Consider the following 19,729-nt stretch of genomic DNA (forward strand, 5'->3'; position numbering starts at 1 on the left):
GCTCTCACTGTCCACCCTATCCAACCCCTGATCATTTTGTATGCCTCTATTAAGTCTCCTCTTAACCTTCTTCTCTCCAACGAAAACAACCTCAAGTCCATCAGCCTTTCCTCATAAGATTTTCCCTCCATACCAGGCAACATCCTGGTAAATCTCCTCAACACCCGCTCCAAAGCCTCCATGTCCTTCCTATAATGCGGTGACCAGAACTGTACGCAATACTCCAAATGCGGCCGTACCAGAGTTCTGTACAGCTGCAACATGACCTCCCGACTCCGGAACTCAATCTCTCTACCAATAAAGGCCAACACTCTATAGGCCTTCTTCACAACCCTATCAACCTGGGTGGCAACTTTCAGGGATCTATGTACATGGACACCTAGATCCCTCTGCTCATCCACACTTTCAAGAACTTTACCATTAGCCAAATATTCCGCATTCCTGTTATTCCTTCCAAAGTGAACCTCACACTTCTCTACATTAAACTCCATTTGCCACCTCTCAGCCCAGCTCTGCAGCTTATCTATATCCCTCTGTAACCTGCTACATCCTTCCACACTATCGACAACACCACCGACTTTAGTATCGTCTGCAAATTTACTCACCCACCCTTCTGCGCCTTCCTCTAGGTCATTGATAAAAATGACAAACAGCAACGGCCCCAGAACAGATCCTTGTGGTACTCCACTTGTGACTGTACTCCATTCTGAACATTTCCCATCAACCACCACCCTCTGTCTTCTTTCAGCTAGCCAATTTCTGATCCACATCTCTAAATCACCCTCAATCCCCAGCCTCCGTATTTTTTGCAATAGCCTACCGTGGGGAACCTTATCAAACGCTTTGCTGAAATCCATACACACCACATCAACTGCTCTACCCTCGTCTACCTGTTCAGTCACCTTCTCAAAGAACTCAATAAGGTTTGTGAGGCATGACCTACCCTTCACAAAGCCATGCTGACTATCCCTGATCATATTATTCCTATCTAGATGATTATAAATCTTGTCTCTTATAATCCCCTCCAAGACTTTACCCACTACAGACGTGAGGCTCACCGGTCTATAGTTGCCGGGGTTGTCTCTGCTCCCCTTTTTGAACAAAGGGACCACATTTGCTGTCCTCCAGTCCTCTGGCACTATTCCTGTAGCCAATGATGACATAAAAATCAAAGCCAAAGGTCCAGCAATCTCTTCCCTGGCCTCCCAGAGAATCCTAGGATAAATCCCATCAGGTCCCGGGGACTTATCTATTTTCAGCCTGTCCAGAATTGCCAACACCTCTTCCCTACGTACCTCAATGCCATCTATTCTATTAGCCTGGGGCTCAGCATTCTCCTCCACAACATTATCTTTTTCCTGGGTGAATACTGACGAAAAATATTCATTTAGTATCTCGCCTATCTCTTCAGACTCCACACACAATTTCCCATCCCTGTCCTTGACTGGTCCTACTCTTTCCCTAGTCATTCGCTTATTCCTGACATACCTATAGAAAGCTTTTGGGTTTTGCTTGATCCTTCCTGCCAAATACTTCTCATGTCCCCTCCTTGCTCGTCTTAGCTCTCTCTTTAGATCCTTCCTCGCTACCTTGTAACTATCCATCGCCCCAACTGAAACTTCACACCTCATCTTCACATAGGCCTCCTTCTTCCTCTTAACAAGAGATTCCACTTCCTTGGTAAACCACGGTTCCCTCGCTCGACGCCTTCCTCCCTGTCTGACCGGTACATACTTATCAAGAACACGCAGTAGCTGATCCTTGAACAAGCCCCACTTATCCAGTGTGCCCAACACTTGCAGCCTACTTCTCCACCTTATCCCCCCCAAGTCACGTCTAATGGCATCATAATTGCCCTTCCCCCAGCTATAACTCTTGCCCTGCGGTGTATACTTATCCCTTTCCATCATTAACGTAAACGTCACCGAATTGTGGTCACTGTCCCCAAAGTGCTCTCCTACCTCCAAATCCAACACCTGGCCTGGTTCATTACCCAAAACCAAATCCAACGTGGCCTCGCCTCTTGTTGGCCTGTCAACATATTGTGTCAGGAAACCCTCCTGCACACACTGTACAAAAAACGACCCATCTATTGTACTCGAACTATATCTTTTCCAGTCAATATTTGGAAAGTTAAAGTCTCCCATAATAACTACCCTGTTACTTTCGCTCATATCCAGAATCATCTTCGCCATCCTTTCCTCTACATCCCTAGAACTATTAGGAGGCCTATAAAAAACTCCCAACAGGGTGACCTCTCCTTTCCTGTTTCTAACTTCAGCCAATACTACCTCGGAAGAAGAGTCCCCATCAAGCATCCTCTCCGCCACCGTAATACTGCTCTTGACTAGCAGCGCCACACCTCCCCCTCTTTTGCCTCCTTCTCTGAGCTTACTAAAACACTTAAACCCCGGAACCTGCAACATCCATTCCTGTCCCTGCTCTATCCATGTCTCCAAAATGGCCACAACATCGAAGTCCCAGGTACCAACCCATGCTGCCAGTTCCCCTACCTTGTTTCGTATACTCCTGGCATTGAAGTAGACACTCTTCAAACCACCTACCTGAACACTGGCCCCCTCCTGCGACGTCAAATCTGTGCTCCTGATCTCGATACTCTCATTCTCCCTTACCCTAAAACTACAATCCAGGTTCCCATGCCCCTGCTGCATTAGTTTAAACCCCCCCAAAGAGCACTAACAAATCTCCCCCCCAGGATATTTGTGCCCCTCAGGTTCAGATGTAGACCATCCTGTCTGTAGAGGTCCCACCTTCCCCAGAAAGAGCCCCAGTTATCCAAAAATCGGAATCCCTCCCGCCTGCACCATCCCTGTAGCCACGTGTTTAAATGCTCTCTCTCCCTATTCCTCATCTCACTATCACGTGGCACGGGCAACGACCCAGAGATAACAACTCTGTTTGTTCTAGTTCTGAGCTTCCATCCTAGCTCCCTGAAAGCCTGCCTGACACCCTTGTCCCCTTTCCTACCTATGTCGTTGGTGCCAATGTGGACCACGACTTGGGGCTGCTCCCCCTCCCCCGTAAGGACCTGGAAAACACGATCCGAGACATCACGTACCCTTGCACCTGGAAGGCAACATACCAAACGTGAGTCTCTCACGCTCCCACAAAATCTCCTATCTGTGCCCCTGACTATAGAGTCCCCAATTACTAATGCTCTGCTCCTCTCCCCCCTTCCCTTCTGAGCAACAGGGACAGACTCCGTGCCAGAGGCCCGTACCCCATGTCTTACCCCTGGTAAGTCGTCCCCCCCACAAGTATCCAAAGCGGTATACTTGTTTCTCAGGGGAACGACCGCAGGGGATCCCTGCACTGACTGCTTCTTCCCAGTCCCTCTTACAGTTACCCACCTATCTCCAATCTTTGGTGTAACTAATTCCCTGAAGCTGCTATCTATGACCCCTTCTGCCTCCCGAATGATCCGAAGTTCTTCCAACTCCAGCTCCAGTTCCCTAACTCGGTCTTGGAGGAGCTGGAGATGGCAGCACTTCCTGCAGGTAAAATCAGCAGGGACACTAACTGCATCCCTCACCTCAAACATCCTGCAGGAGGAACATTGCACTCCCTTCCCTGCCATTCCTCTAACTTTCTACCAAGATCTGGCTAACAACTAAATTAAATTTTTATAAAAAATAATAATAATATAATAAAATATGGTACTTACCTCAGACCAATGGGTTTTATTATTAGGTTAGGGTTATGGGGAGAAGGCAGGAGAATGGGGATGAGAAAATATCAGCCATGATTGAATGGCGGAGCAGACTCGATGGGCCGAGTGGCCTAATTCTGCTCCTATGTTTTATGGTCTAATACAGCATAGGAACAGGCCCTTCGGCCCTCCAAGCCTGTACCGGTCATGATACCAACCGTTGCCAAAATCCTCAGCACTTCCTTGTGCCGTATCGCTCTATACCCGTCCTATCCATGTGTTTGTCAAGATGCCTTTTGAACGCCGTTAATGTATCTGCTTCCACAGCCTCCCCTGGCCACGCGTTCCAGGCACTCACCACCCTCTGTGTAAAAACCTGCCTCACACATCTCCTCTAAACTTTGCCCCATGGATATTAAACCTCCAAGCACTTCATAATGATTGATGTTAAGGCCACCGGACAGTAGTCACTGAGGCACGTTGCCTGGTTCTTTGGTACCGGTATGATGGTGGTCACTTGAAGCAGGTGGGGACCTCGGAGTGGAGTAGGGACAGGTTAAAGATGTCCGTGAATACCTCTGCCAGCTGGTCCGGGCAGGCTCTGAGTGCACGACCAGGGATCCCGTCCGGGCCCATTGCCTTCCGAGGGTTCACTTTCAGGAAGGCCGATCTGACTTCGGAAGCTGTGATGGTGGGTATGGGTGAATTATGGGCTGCTGGGGCACTCGACAGCGGATTGTTGGTTCCCTGCTCGAACCGAGCATAGAATGCATTGAGTTCATCGGGGAGGGGTGCGCTGCTGCCAGAGATACTGTTCAGCTTCGCTTTGTAGCCCGTTATGTTGTTTAGTCCTTGCCACCACCGCCGAGAGTCTGTCTGTGACTCTAGCTTGGTTTGATATTCACTCTGGGCTTTCCGGATGGCTTTGCGGAGGTCGTACCTGGATTTCTTGTATAGGTCAGGGTTGTCTGCCTTGAAGGCCTCAGATCTGTCCTTCAGTAGGGAGTCAATCACTCGATTGAACCGTGGTTTCCGGTTGGGGAATGCACGGACTGCTTTCTTTGGCACGCAGTCGTCCACACATTTGCTGATGAGGTCTGTGACGGTGGTGGCATACTCATTTAAGTTGGCCGCTGAGTTCTTAAATATGGACCAGTCCACTGTCTCTCAGCAGTCACGTAAGAGCTCTTCTGTCTCCTCGGACCAGCACTGCACAACCTTCTGAGCTGGATTCTCCCGCTTGAGTTTCTGCTTGTATGCCGGGAGAAGGAGCACCGTCTTATGGTCTGATTTCCCAAAGTGCGGTCGGGGGATGGAACGGTCGGCGCCCCTGATTTTTGAGTAGCAGTGGCCAAGAGTGATGCTGCCCCTGGTGGGACAGGAGATGTGCTGGTGGAACTTGGGCAGTACACTCTTGAGATTGGCCTTGTTGAAGTCTCCGGCCACGATGAACAAGGCCTCCGGGTGTTCTGTTTCGTAGTTGTTTATTACTGTGTATAGTTCATCCAGCGCCTTCCTCACTTCTGTCTGGGGTGGGATGTAGACCGCTGTGATAATGGCTGAAGTGAACTCACGTGGAAGATAATATGGGCTGCACTTCACGGTCAGGTATTCCAGGTCTGGGGAGCAGTAGGTCGCCAGAGTCGCCACATCCAAGCACCAGGAGGAGTTGATGAGGAGGCAAACCCCTCCACCCTTCGCATTGCCTGATGATGCCGTGCGGTCCGCCCGGTGAATTGAGAAGCCATCAGGTTGTATGGCACAGTCCGGTGAGGCGGGGGTGAGCCATGTCTCTGTGAAACAGAGCACACAGCGGTCTCTTACTTCCCTCTGAGAGGTAAGTCTGACGTTAAGTTCATCCAGCTTGTTTTCGATCGCTTGGACGTTTGCCAGGAGTATGCTGGGGAGAGGGGTCTTGAAACCGCGTTGCTTCAGTCTAACCTGCAGACCGCCGCGTTTCCCTCGCATCCTCGGTCGGCGGCTGCGGCTGGATGATCCTGGGATCCAATGGGAGAAGTCTGACCTTGTGGAAGGTAGGTGGTTGCGTCTGGCGGGGACCAGGGCGCTGGCCGGGTCCCGGGGGCTGGCGGGGTCCCGGGGGCTGGCGGGGTCCCGGGGGCTGGCGGGGTCCCGGGGGCTGGCGGGGTCCCGGGCGCTGGCGGGGTCCCGGGCGCTGGCGGGGTCCCGGGGGCTGGCGGGGTCCCGGGGGCTGGCGGGGTCCCGGGGGCTGGCGGGGTCCCGGGGGCTGGCCGGGTCCCGGGGGCTGGCGGGGTCCCGGGGGCCGGCGGGGTCCCGGGGGCCGGCGGGGTCCCGGGGGCCGGCGGGGTCCCGGGGGCTGGCCGGGTCCCGGGGGCTGGCCGGGTCCCGGGGGCTGGCGGGGTCCCGGGGGCTGGCGGGGTCCCGGGGGCGTCCCGGGGGCTGGCGGGGTCGAGGGCGCTGGTTGAGGTAGGGGTGTTGCTAGGGCGGCATGTTTGCGATCCGGCTGGGTCCCGGCGTTCTGCGGGTGTTGGAATACCTTGCAGCGCGTTTGGGTCCTCGGGCGGGGACTCCGCTATTTCGGGGGTCCTGGGTGTTGGGCAGGGGCTTCCTGGGGCAGGTTGGGCTGAGTCCCGTGGCCTGTTCCCTCCCTGGGCGCTCCTGGGGTTGGGTCTTTAAGTAGGCCCGGTCGGGCCTCCACGTGGATTTTTCTTTCTTCCATCTCCAGGTCGGTCGGGCCACTGGGCGGGGTCTCTCCGGGTCGCTGGGCGGGGCCTCTCTGGGTCACTGGGTGGGGCCTCTCCGGGTCGCTGGGCGGGGCCTCTCCGGGTCGCTGGGCGGGGCCTCTCCGGGTCGCTGGGCGGGGCCTCTCCGGGTCGGGTCGCTGGGCGGGGCCTCTCCGGGTCGGGTCGCTGGGCGGGGCCTCTCCGGGTCGGGTCGCTGGGCGGGGCCTCTCCGGGTCGGGTCGCTGGACGGGGCCTCTCTGGGTCGGGTCTGGGCGGGGCCTCTCCGGGTCGGGCCTGGGCAGGGCCTCTCCGGGTCGCTGGGCGGGGTCTCCCTGGGATGGGTCGCTGGGCGGGGCCTCTGCGGGTCGGGTCGCTGGGCGGGGCCTCTCCATAACGGGTCGCTGGGCGGGGCTCTCTGGGTCGGGTCGCTGGGCGGCGCCTCTCCGGGTCGGGTCGCTGGGCGGGGCCTCTCCGGGTCGGGTCGCTGGGCGGGGCCTCTCTGGGTCGCTGGACGGGGCCGCTCTGGGTCGCTGGACGGGGCCTCTCCGGGTTGCTGGGCGGGGCCTCTCCGGTCTGCTGGGCGGGGCCTCTCCGGTCTGCTGGGCGGGGTCTCTGGGACGGGTCGCTGGGGGGTCCCTCCGGAACGCTGGGCGGGGCCTCTCCAGGTCGTATTGGGCTGGTCTCGTCGTCGGGGGTCGGGTCGGGTGCTCCTGGGACTGGGCCGGGCGATGCGGGGGCTGGCGTCGGTTGTTAGGCCGGGTTGGGAGCTCCGAGGTTCGGGTCGGCTCCAAATCGAGGTCGGGGCTTCACTTCCGGTTTGGGCCCGATCCACTTCCAGGTCGTGGAGGTCAGGTCGGGTCAAAAGGTCTCCACGGGCCTCGGAGGATGTTCAAGCCTGCAAGAAAAGATAAAAGAGAGAGGTTAGTAATAATGTTCGTCTTCAAATTAAATTTTCAAAGATTAGAATGAGTACAAGTGGATCTGTTGGGGCTGTGGTAGTATGTATTGGGGGTCATGTGGGACTGGAAGCCCTAATGTCATTGGCTGACAGATCCCGGGTCCTGGTTGGCCGTTGACCTCTAGCTCCGCCCTGAAGGCGGAGTATAAGAAGCCGGAGTCTTCCCCCGCAGGCCAGTTTACTATCGGGCTGCTGGGGAACAGACACGCTTAATAAAGCCTCATTGACTTCACTCTATTCGTCTCACGGAGTCTTTGTGCGCTACAATTTATTAAGCGTGTCTAAAAAGGACTATGGAGCTCAGGATCATTCCAGAATGCCTGAGGATCAGCCCCCACGCAGTGAATGCAGCAGCAGCCTTCAAACACTGGCAGACTTGCTTCGAGGCCTACCTCAGAACGACCACTGGCCGGGTCACAGACGAACAAAAACTGCAGGTCCTGCACTCGAGGGTGAGCACGGAGATTTTCACCCTCATTGAAGACACCCGCGATTTCCAGACGGCGTTCGCAGCACTGAGAAGTCTCTACGTTCGCCCAGTTAACCAAATCTACGCTCGCTACCAGCTCGCGACAAGACGGCAAGCTCCCGGAGAATCGATGGACGAGTTCTACGCCGCGCTGCTGATTTTGGGACGAGCCTGCAGCTGCCCGTCGGTGAATGCAAACGAACACACGGACATGTTAATGCGCGATGCTTTTGTGGCAGGTATGCAATCCTCCCAAATCAGCCAAAGACGTCTAGAAAAAGAGTCGCTAGGACTCTCAGAGGCACGGGCCCTAGCAGTCTCCCTAGACGTGGCCGCGCGTAATACCCGCGCCTACGGCCCCGACCGCGCGGCAGGCCATTGGGCCCCGTACGTACCCGCCGCGGCAAACCCCCTACCCCCCCCCCCCGGACACCCCACAGGCTTGCGCAGTCCAAACGCCGAGTCGCACCGGGGGCGCCCGCTGTTATTTCTGCGGCCAGGCGAAGCACCCCCGACAACACTGTCCGGCCCGCGCAGCCATCTGCAAAAGCTGCGGGAAAAAGGGCCACTATGCGGTGGTGTGCCGATCCCGCGTGGTCGCCGCCGTCCCGGGAGAACAGGGAGCCCTACAGGCAGTCTATGCCTCCCAACCCCCCAGCACGCCATGTGCGACCCCCAGGCGCCGCCATTTTGGGTCCCGACCACCGCGGTCCCGGGAGAACTGGGAGCCCTGCACGCCGCCTACACTCCCCAACCCCCCTCCCCGCAGCCCATGTATGACCCGCCGCCGGCGCTCCCGATTTGGGTGCCGGCCAACACTCTCCACGGAGAGGAAGGGGTTTTTCGCATCCCGAACGCCACCCTCACCCCCGTCCCGCGCCCCACGCCTGACCCGCCGGCGCCACCTACCTTGACCCCGACCACCGCTGTCCCCGGTGAGGGAGCTCCGCGCGGTGCCAGCGCTCGCGGCCCCACGACTGACCCGCCGGCCTGGGCCCTCACCCCCGTCCCGCGCCCCACGCCCGACCCGCCGGAGCCGCCGACCTGGGCCCCGACCACCGCTGTCCCCGTCGAGGGAGCTCCGCGCGGTCCTAGCGCTCCCCAGACCCCCCAGCACACCATGTGCGACCCGCAGACGCCGCCATTTTGGGTCCCGACCACCACGAGGGGAGGAAGGGCCCCGCCATCTTGGACCGCCCCCGACCTGTACGACGCATGGGGGCGGCCATTTTGTCCACCCCCGACGCCATCTTGTGACCCCCCAGCCATGTGGGATGTATGGGGGCGGCCATTTTGTCCATCCCCGACGCCATCTTGGACGGCAACAACGGACCCCACCCCACTACTACAACCATGGCTCGCTTCGGTTACGCTCGATCAGGCTCGGCCCCGGACACTCCAGACGACGACGACAACGGTCCTAATTAACGGCCACGAGACGCCATGCCTCGTCGACTCCGGGAGCACGGAAAGTTTTATACATCCCGACACGGTAAGACGCTGTTCCTTAACTACCTACCCCAGCGCACAAAAGATTTGCCTAGCTGCAGGATCCCACTCCGTACAGATCCAGGGATTCTGCATAGTTACCCTAACGGTGCAGGGGAGGGAATTCAAAAACTACAAACTAAACGTCCTTCCCCAACTCTGTGCCCCCACCTTGCTGGGCTTAGATTTTCAATGTAACCTACATAGCCTTACGTTTAAATTCGGCGGCCCCATACCCCCACTCACTATCTGCGGCCTCGCCACCCTCAAGGTGCAACCCCCGTCCTTGTTTGCGAACCTCATCCCGGATTGCAAACCCGTCGCCACTAGGAGCAGACGGTACAGCGCCCAGGACCGGACCTTCATTCGCTCCGAAGTCCAGCGGCTACTAAAGGAGGGCATAATCCAGGCCAGCAATAGTCCCTGGAGAGCGCAGGTGGTAGTAGTGAAGACAGGGGAGAAACAAAGGATGGTCATTGACTATAGCCAGACCATCAACAGGTACACACAACTAGACGCGTACCCTCTCCCCCGCATATCCGACATGGTCAATCGGATTGCCCAGTATAAAGTCTTCTCCACCGTGGACCTCAAGTCCGCCTACCATCAGCTCCCCATCCGCCCAAGTGACCGCAAATACACAGCCTTCGAGGCAGACGGGCGATTATACCATTTCCTACGGGTCCCTTTTGGCGTCACAAACGGGGTCTCGGTCTTCCAACGGGAGATGGACCGAATGGTTGATCAACATGGGTTACGGGCCACGTTCCCGTATCTCGACAATGTAACCATCTGCGGCCACGATCAGCAGGACCACGACGCCAACCTCCAAAAATTCCTCCAGACCGCCAAAGCCTTGAACCTCACGTACAACGAGGACAAGTGCGTTTTTAGCACCGATCGGCTAGCCATTCTGGGCTACATAGTGCGCAATGGGATAATAGGCCCCGACCCCGAACGTATGCGCGCACTCATGGAATTTCCCCTCCCGCACTGCCCAAAAGCCCTGAAACGCTGCCTGGGGTTCTTTTCGTACTACGCCCAGTGGGTCCCCCAGTACGCAGACAAGGCCCGCCCCCTAATACAGACCACGACTTTCCCGCTGTCGACAGAAGCTTGCCAGGCCTTCAGCCGCATCAAAGCGGACATCGCAAAGGCCACGATGCGCGCCATCGACGAGTCCCTCCCCTTCCAGGTCAAGAACGACGCCTCCGACGTAGCTCTAGCGGCCACCCTTAACCAAGCGGGCAGACCCGTGGCCTTTTTCTCCCGGACCCTCCACGCCTCAGAAATCCGCCACTCCTCAGTGGAAAAGGAAGCCCAAGCCATAGTGGAAGCTGTGCGACATTGGAGGCATTACCTGGCCGGCAGGAGATTCACTCTCCTCACTGACCAACGGTCGGTAGCCTTCATGTTCGATAATGCACAGCGGGGCAAGATTAAAAATGACAAGATCTTAAGGTGGAGGATCGAGCTCTCCACCTTCAACTATGAGATCTTGTACCGGCCCGGAAAGCTGAACGAGCCGTCCGATGCCCTATCCCGCGGCACATGTGCCAACGCACAAATTGACCGCCTCCAAGCCCTCCACGAGGACCTCTGCCACCCGGGGGTCACTCGGTTTTACCACTTCATCAAGTCCCGCAATCTCCCATACTCTTTAGAGGAGGTCCGTACAGTCACAAGGGACTGCCACATCTGCGCAGAATGCAAACCGCATTTTTTCAGGCCAGATGGAGCTAACCTGATTAAGGCTTCCCGCCCCTTTGAACGCCTCAGTCTCGATTTCAAAGGGCCCCTCCCCTCCACCGACCGCAACGCGTATTTCCTTAATGTAGTGGACGAATACTCCCGCTTCCCTTTTGCCATTCCCTGCTCCGACATGACCGCGGCCACAGTCATTAAAGCCCTGAACAGCATCTTCACACTGTTCGGTTACCCCGCATACGTCCACAGCGACAGGGGGTCCTCTTTCATGAGTGACGAGCTGCGCCAGTTCCTGCTCAGCAAGGGCATAGCCTCAAGCAGGACGACCAGCTACAACCCCCGGGGGAACGGGCAAGTAGAAAGGGAGAACGGCACGGTCTGGAAGGCCGTCCTACTGGCCCTACGGTCCAGGGACCTCCCAGTTTCACGGTGGCAGGAGGTCCTCCCGGACGCTCTCCATTCCATCCGGTCGTTATTATGTACAAGCACTAATCAAACGCCTCACGAGCGTCTCCTGGTCTTCCCTAGGAGGTCCTCCTCTGGAACGTCGCTGCCGACCTGGCTGGCGGCCCCAGGACCCATCCTGCTCCGAAAGCACGTGCGGGCACATAAGGCGGACCCGTTGGTCGAAAGGGTTCACCTCCTCCACGCAAACCCCCAGTACGCCTACGTGGAGTACCCCGACGGCCGAAAGGACACGGTCTCCCTGCGGGATCTGGCGCCCGCCGGCACCACGCACACCCCCCCCCGACACCATCAACCCAACCGCCCCCCTTCCTGCCACCGCCGCACCCCGCGACCGCCCCCTTCCCAGGAGGATCAGTCCCCCTCCCCTTTGCACCGACAGCTGAAACCGTACGGCTCCTGGAGGCGACAACACTGGTACAAGCACCACCACCACCGCCGGGGCCGAGGCGATCGACACGGACGACCAGACCGCCCGACCGACTCGTGGCGTCGATGTAAAACAAAGATGGACTGTCCAATGAACATTTTGTTTTTCCTATATCCTCTGTAAATAGTTGTAACAGGACGATACTGTCCAATACTGTACTACCATGTAACTGTTCTATCCTCCCAGGACCAGCCCTGTAAACCCTTACCACCATACGAAGCATCACCCCGCCGGGTTCATTTTTGACAAGGGGTGAATGTGGTAGTATGTATTGGGGGTCATGTGGGACTGGAAGCTCTAATGTCATTGGCTGACAGATCCCGTGTCCTGGTTGGCCGTTGACCTCATACTCCGCCCTGAAGGCGAAGTATAAGAAGCCGGTGCCTTCCCCCGCAGGCCAGTTTACTATCGGGCTGCTGGGGAACAGACACGCTTAATAAAGCCTCATCGACTTCACTCTATTCGTCTCACGGAGTCTTTGTGCGCTACAGGGGTGAGCTCGCAGAGAGTCTCCTCGCTCCGGCGCCATCTTCTATAACCAGACACGGGGACGATGTGCAGACTCCGCACAGACAGTGACCCAAGTCGGAATCGAACCTGGGACCCTGGAGCTGTGAAGCAATTGTGCTAACCACTGTGCTGCCATGCTGCCCAGGGAAAACATTGCCAGCCGATCCAGTCTCTCTCGATATTGAACCGCTCCAGCCCAGGCACCATCCTGCTGAATCTCCTCTGCACCGTCTCCAGGGCAATCACTTCCTATAGTGTGGTGACCTGGACACAGTGCTCCAGCTGGGGCCGACCCAGCGTTTTGGACAGTTCCAGTATAACCTCCGCTCTTATAGTCACTGCCTCAGAATCACACAGGACTTCAGAGATCTGTGAACCTGCACACCCCGATTCGTCTGATCCTGAATACTGCTGAGGGTCCGACCACTCATTGCGTATTCCCTTGTCTTGATGGACATGGTGCCGTTGGGAAATGAGCAAATGACACTAACCATGTTTGCTGGCTTCTCCTGTGTGGTAAAGCCTCAGATACTTCCCACCAGTTCAGTTACTCAAAGGTTTCCCGGGGTGTCTTTATTAATAAAGCAACAAACCACAAACACAAATTCAACTTCAACAATATTTATTTAACACAATTAACCCATGAATTACCCACAAATTAAACTCGAGGTTCCGAAGATCGGTGTATACGACCCGCAAAGCCGGCTTGGTCGCTGCTATACACTGACCATCTTCACTAAGGTGGTTCTCACTGGCCTGTCCTCCCCTTCCCGTTACTCCCCTTCCCTGTCCTCCCCATCCCTATCCCGCCCCGTTCCTCCCCATCCCGCCCCGTCCCTCCCCTTTCCCATCCCTCCCCGGTCCCTTCCTGCCCCTTCCCGCTTCGTCCCTTCCCTTCCCTCCCCTTTCCCTTCATTTTCCGTCCCTTCCCGCCCTTTCCTGCCCCGCCCCATCCCTCCCCGTCCCTTCCCGCCCCTTCCCGCTCCGTCCCTTCCCTTCCCTCCCCTGTGGTAAAGCAAAAAGTGCAGAGGATACCGGCAGTCTGCAGAAGGATTTGGATAGGTTAGGCGAATGGGCTCGGGTCTGGCAGATGGAATTCAATGTTGCCAAGTGTGAGGCTATCCATTTTGGGAGGAATAACAGCAGAATGGATTATTATTTAAACGGTAAGATGTTAAAACATGCTGCTGTGCAGAGGGACCTGGGTGTGCTGGTGCACGAGTCGCAAAACGTTGGTGTGCAGGTGCAACAGGTGATTAAGAAGGCTAATCGAGTTTTGTCTTTCGTTGCTAGAGGGATGGAATTTAAGACTAGTGAGGTTATGCTGCAATTGTATAAGGTGTTAGTGAGGCCACATCTGGAGTATTGTGTTCAGTTTTGGTCTCTTTACCTGAGAAAGGACATATTGGCACTGGAGGGAGTGCAGAGGAGATTCACTAGGTTGATCCCAGAGTTGAGGGGATTAGATTATGACGAGAGGTTGAGTAGACTGGGACTGTACTCATTGGAGTTTAGAAGGATGCGGGGGGATCTTATGGAGACATATAAAATAAGAAGGGAATAGATAGGATAGATGCGGGCAGGTTGTTTCCACTGGTCGGGGAAAGCAGAACTAGGGGGCATAGCCTCAAAATAAGGGGAAGTAGATTTTGGACGGAGTGTAGGAGGAACTTCTTCACCCAAAGGGTTGTGAATCTCTGGAATTCCTTGCCCAGTGAAGCTGTTGAGGCTCCTTCTTTAAACGTTTTTAAGAAAAAGATAGATACCTTTCTAAAGAATAAAGGGATTCGGGGATATGGTGTTCGGGCCGGAGAGTGGAGCTGAGTCCACAAAGATCAGCCATGATCTCATTAAATGGCGGAGCAGGTTCGAGGGGCCAGATGGCCAACTCCTGTTCCTACTTCTTATGTTCTTCCCGCCCCGCCCCGCTCCGTCCCTTCCCTTCCCTCCCCTTTCCCTTCCCTTCCCGCTCCTTCCCGCTCCTTCCCTTCCCTCCCCATCCGGGCTTCCAACAGTAGGCCAGTGCATATTGATCGGATCGATCATCTCTTGCTGGCCGATAGACAGGGCAGCTCCCGACACGTCCAGCAGCCTGCCTGACCTCGAGTGAATTGCACCACGGCCAGGTGGATTTCCCGTGGGGCTGGAGTGACTGTGGGTTATTTTAAATTGCCCAATTCTTTCATTTAAAATGGCCAATTTTATTTGGCCCTGGTGGGTCACCTCACCTGTGTTTACACACCTGGGGCGGGATTCTCCGACCCCCCGCCGGGTAGGGGAGAATCCCGTTCCTGATATCAGAAAGCTCGGTCAGATCACTGACCACTGCATAAAGATTCTTATTCTGTTTGGGAATCTGGGAAGCTGTCCCCTGCCACTCTGCGAGAGCACAGAGTCAACCAGGCGGGTGACAGCCTGAGAAACAAAAGCCCTTCCCGCTATTGAAAGGAATCATACTTCTCCACAATTGTCCCGATGGACTTGCTCCATTTGTCCAGATGTATTACGGAGACATCCCTAATGTTCATCACCTGGTTCTCGAGGAGGCAGAATATCCAGCAGCTCCCGAACCTTCAGGCAAGATTCAGCTGGGAATCTCCGTCAGCGGGATCCTCCGCTTCCCCGCCACGCCCACAGGCCGCAGGTTATCCCGGGATAACCCCATCGGCCAGCTGCCGGTTCCAAGGATCCTGCTGCTAGCAGGGAAAAGGGCGGCACCGGAAATCAGGGCTGGCGGGAAGGAATATCCTGGGAAATCAGGGCTGGCGGGATGGGGAATGCCGGGAAATCTTGATTGGCGGGATGGGGATTCCCAGGAAATCAAGTCTGGCGGGAAGGAGGATTTTGGGAAATCAGGGCTGGTGGGATGGGGAATGCTGGGAAATCAGGGCTAGCGGGAAGGAGGATCCCGGGAAATCTGGGCTGGCGGGAAGGAGGATCCCGGGAAATCAGGGCTGGCGGGATGGGGTATCCCGGGAAAGCAGGGCTGGCGGGATGGGGAATCCCGGGAAAGCAGGGCTGGCGGGATGGGGAATCCCGGGAAAGCAGGGCTGGCGGGATGGGGAATCCCGGGAAAGCAGGGCTGGCGGGATGGGGAATCCTGGGAAAGCAGGGCTGGTGGGATGGGGAATCCTGGGAAAGCAGGGCTGACGGGATGGGGAATCTCGGGAAAGCAGGGCTGGCGGGATGGGGAATCCCGGGAAAGCAGGGCTGGCGGGATGGGGAATCCCGGGAAAGCAGGGCTGGCGGGATGGGGAATCCCGGGAAAGCAGGGCTGGCGGGATGGGGAATCCCGGGAAAGCAGGGCTGGCGGGATGGGGAATCCCGGGAAAGGAGGGCTGGCGGGATGGGGAATCCTGGGAAAGCAGGGCTGGCGGGATGGGGAATCCCGGGAAAGCAGGGCTGGCGGGATGGGGAATCCCGGGAAAGCAGGGCTGACGGGATGGGGAATCTCGGGAAAGCAGGGCTGGCGGGATGGGGAATCCCGGGAAAGCAGGGCTGGCGGGATGGGGAATCCCGGGAAAGCAGGGCTGTTGGGATGGGGAATCCCGGGAAAGCAGGGCTGGCGGGATGGGGAATCCCGGGAAAGCAGGGCTGGTGGGATGGGGAATCCCGGGAAAGCAGGGCTGGCGGGATGGGGAATCCCGGGAAAGCAGGGCTGGCGGGATGGGGAATCCCGGGAAAGCAGGGCTGGCGGGATGGGGAATCCCGGGAAAGCAGGGCTGGTGGGATGGGGAATCCCGGGAAAGCAGGGCTGGCGGGATGGGGAATCCCGGGAAAGCAGGGCTGGCGGGATGGGGAATCTCGGGAAAGCAGGGCTGGCGGGATGGGGAATCTCGGGAAAGCAGGGCTGGCGGGATGGGTAATCCCGGGAAAGCAGGGCTGGCGGGATGGGGAATCCCGGGAAAGCAGGGCTGGTGGGATGGGGAATCCCGGGAAAGCAGGGCTGGCGGGATGGGGAATCCCGGGAAAGCAGGGCTGGTGGGATGGGGAATCCTGGGAAAGCAGGGCTGGCGGGATGGGTAATCCCGGGAAAGCAGGGCTGGTGGGATGGGGAATCCCGGGAAAGCAGGGCTGGTGGGATGGGGAATCTCGGGAAAGCAGGGCTGGTGGGATGGGGAATCCCGCCCCAGCTCTCCCGGAGTGTGGTGTTGTGAAGTTACTCGATCACATCGATCACAGCATCGCCCTCCCTGTATTGTTGCTGGGGTACAGGCAGAGAATTGTACAACAACAACTGTCCAAAGTGACTTTCATAGCGCCTGGCAGAACCACAACCTCTACCACCCAACCAGCACGTCTCCCTCCAAATCACACACCAGCCGAATTTGGCAATACTTTGCTATTCCTGCTGTAACTGGCCGAATTTCCTGAGATTCTCGACCCTACCAATCGGATTGGGGCCCCGTCTCCATTGGGCTGGGAGGAGGAGGGAAGGGCGTTGATCACCCATGGCCCAAGATAAATGATTTGAAAACTGTATCACTTAATTTGAAGCTGGTTTTGCCGATCTCTGAAGTGGTTTGACGGTTTCTCCACAGATCCTCCGATGCAGGCCTGCTGAAAGATCGCTCACCGTGCAAGGGAAAGGTTGCCATATCTGGTAAGAACAAACAAAGAACAAAGAAAATTACAGCACAGGAACAGGCCCTTCGGCCCTCCCAGCCTGCGCCGATCCAGATCCTTTATCTAAACCTGTCACCTATTTTCCAAGGATCTACTTCCCTCTGTTCCGCGCCCGTTCATATATCTGTCTAGATACATCTTAAATGATGCTATTGTGCCCGCCTCTACCACCTCCGCTGGCAAAGCGTTCCAGGCACCCACCACCCTCTGCGTAAAAAACTTTCCACGCACATCTCCCTTAAACTTTCCCCCTCTCACCTTGAAATCATGGGCCCTTGTAATTGACACCCCCACTCTTGGAAAAAGCTTGTTGCTATCCACCCTGTCCATACCTGTCGATTTCCCGCCGAAATTGTCGATTTCAGTGGGAGAACAGCTGGTGAGTCAGTTTCAGCGGGAGCATTGCGGAAGTGGCTGCTGGGAGGTAAGTCAACCTTTAAAAGCACTTGTCTTTGCAGGGGCAGGCCAGTCGATTTCGGCGGGAGTGGAGCTGGCTGGTTAGTCAATTTCAGCAGGAGCTGAGAATTTTTCTTTTTTATAAATTAGTTTTTTAGGCGGGATCAGGAAGTCGACCCGCGGACGTCTGGGAAGACCCTCACCAATAAATTCTGGTGGAGAGGAAACCCGAGACACTACACGTGTAGTGTCTCCCACCCGCCCTCCTCCTCTAACCTAATAATAAAACCCATTGGTCTGAGGTAAGTACCATATTTTATTATATTATTATTATTTTTTATAAAAATTTAATTTAGTTGTTAGCCAGATCTTGGTAGAAAGTAAGAGGAATGGCAGGGAAGGGAGTGCAATGTTCCTCCTGCAGGATGTTTGAGGTGAGGGATGCAGTTAGTGTCCCTGCTGATTTTACCTGCAGGAAGTGCTGCCATCTCCAGCTCCTCCAAGACCGAGTTAGGGAACTGGAGCTGGAGTTGGAAGAACTTCGGATCATTCGGGAGGCAGAAGGGGTCATAGATAGCAGCTTCAGGGAATTAGTTACACCAAAGATTGGAGATAGGTGGGTAACTGTAAGAGGGACTGGGAAAAAGCAGTCAGTGCAGGGATCCCCTGCGGTCGTTCCCCTGAGAAACAAGTATACCGCTTTGGATACTTGTGGGGGGGGGGACTTACCAGAGGTAAGCCATGGGGTACGGGCCTCTGGCACGGAGTCTGTCCCTGTTGCTCAGAAGGGAAGGGGGGAGAGGAGCAGAGCATTAGTAATTGGGGACTCTATAGTCAGGGGCACAGATAGGAGATTTTGTGGGAGCGTGAGAGACTCACGTTTGGTATGTTGCCTCCCAGGTGCAAGGGTACGTGATGTCTCGGATCATGTTTTCCAGGTCCTTAGGGGGGAGGGAGAGCAGCCCCAAGTCGTGGTCCACATTGGCACTAACGACATAGGTAGGAAAGGGGACAAGGATGTCAGGCAGGCATTCAGGGAGCTAGGATGGAAGCTCAGAACTAGAACAAACAGAGTTGTTATCTCTGGGTTGTTGCCCGTGCCACGTGATAGTGAGATGAGGAATAGGGAGAGAGAGCATTTAAACACGTGGCTACAGGGATGGTGCAGGCGGGAGGGATTCAGATTTCTGGATAACTGGGGCTCTTTCTGGGGAAGGTGGGACCTCTACAGACAGGATGGTCTACATCTGAACCTAAGGGGCACAAATATCCTGGGGGGGAGATTTGTTAGTGCTCTTTGGGGGGGTTTAAACTAATGCAGCAGGGGCATGGGAACCTGGATTGTAGTTTTAGGGTAAGGGAGAATGAGAGTATAGAGGTCAGGAGCACAGATTTGACGTCGCAGGAGGGGGCCAGTGTTCAGGTAGGTGGTTTGAAGTGTGTCTACTTCAATGCCAGGAGTATACGAAACAAGGTAGGGGAACTGGCAGCATGGGTTGGTACCTGGGACTTCGATGTTGTGGCCATTTCGGAGACATGGATAGAGCAGGGACAGGAATGGATGTTGCAGGTTCCGGGGTTTAGGTGTTTTAGTAAGCTCAGAGAAGGAGGCAAAAGAGGGGGAGGTGTGGCGCTGCTAGTCAAGAGCAGTATTACGGTGGCGGAGAGGATGCTAGATGGGGACTCTTCTTCCGAGGTAGTATGGGCTGAAGTTAGAAACAGGAAAGGAGAGGTCACCCTGTTGGGAGTTTTTTATAGGCCTCCTAATAGTTCTAGGGATGTAGAGGAAAGGATGGCGAAGATGATTCTGGATAAGAGCGAAAGTAACAGGGTAGTTATTATGGGAGACTTTAACTTTCCAAATATTGACTGGAAAAAATATAGTTCGAGTACAATAGATGGGTCGTTTTTTGTACAGTGTGTGCAGGAGGGTTTCCTGACACAATATGTTGACAGGCCAACAAGAGGCGAGGCCACGTTGGATTTGGTTTTGGGTAATGAACCAGGCCAGGTGTTGGATTTGGAGGTAGGAGAGCACTTTGGGGACAGTGACCACAATTCGGTGACGTTTACGTTAATGATGGAAAGGGATAAGTATACACCGCAGGGCAAGAGTTATAGCTGGGGGAAGGGCAATTATGATGCCATGAGACGTGACTTGGGGGGGATAAGGTGGAGAAGTAGGCTGCAAGTGTTGGGCACACTGGATAAGTGGGGCTTGTTCAAGGATCAGCTACTGCGTGTTCTTGATAAGTATGTACCGGTCAGACAGGGAGGAAGGCGTCGAGCGAGGGAACCGTGGTTTACC

At 55.9% G+C, this 19,729-nt stretch overlaps 1 protein-coding gene across 1 annotated transcript in view; it reads left to right on the top strand.

Moving 5' to 3' along the window:
- LOC140409372 (rhotekin-like) overlaps positions 1-19,729 on the top strand; it is a 297,698-nt gene that overhangs the window by 19,796 nt on the left and 258,173 nt on the right. Inside the window, exon 3 of the mRNA XM_072497817.1 lies at positions 16,941-17,002. Within this exon, the coding sequence (XP_072353918.1) occupies positions 16,941-17,002 (62 nt within the window). The remainder of the gene's footprint in view (positions 1-16,940; positions 17,003-19,729) is intronic.

Source organism: Scyliorhinus torazame, chromosome 3 (genome assembly GCF_047496885.1).
Source record: "Scyliorhinus torazame isolate Kashiwa2021f chromosome 3, sScyTor2.1, whole genome shotgun sequence".
In the NCBI taxonomy this organism is placed as follows: domain Eukaryota; kingdom Metazoa; phylum Chordata; class Chondrichthyes; order Carcharhiniformes; family Scyliorhinidae; genus Scyliorhinus; species Scyliorhinus torazame.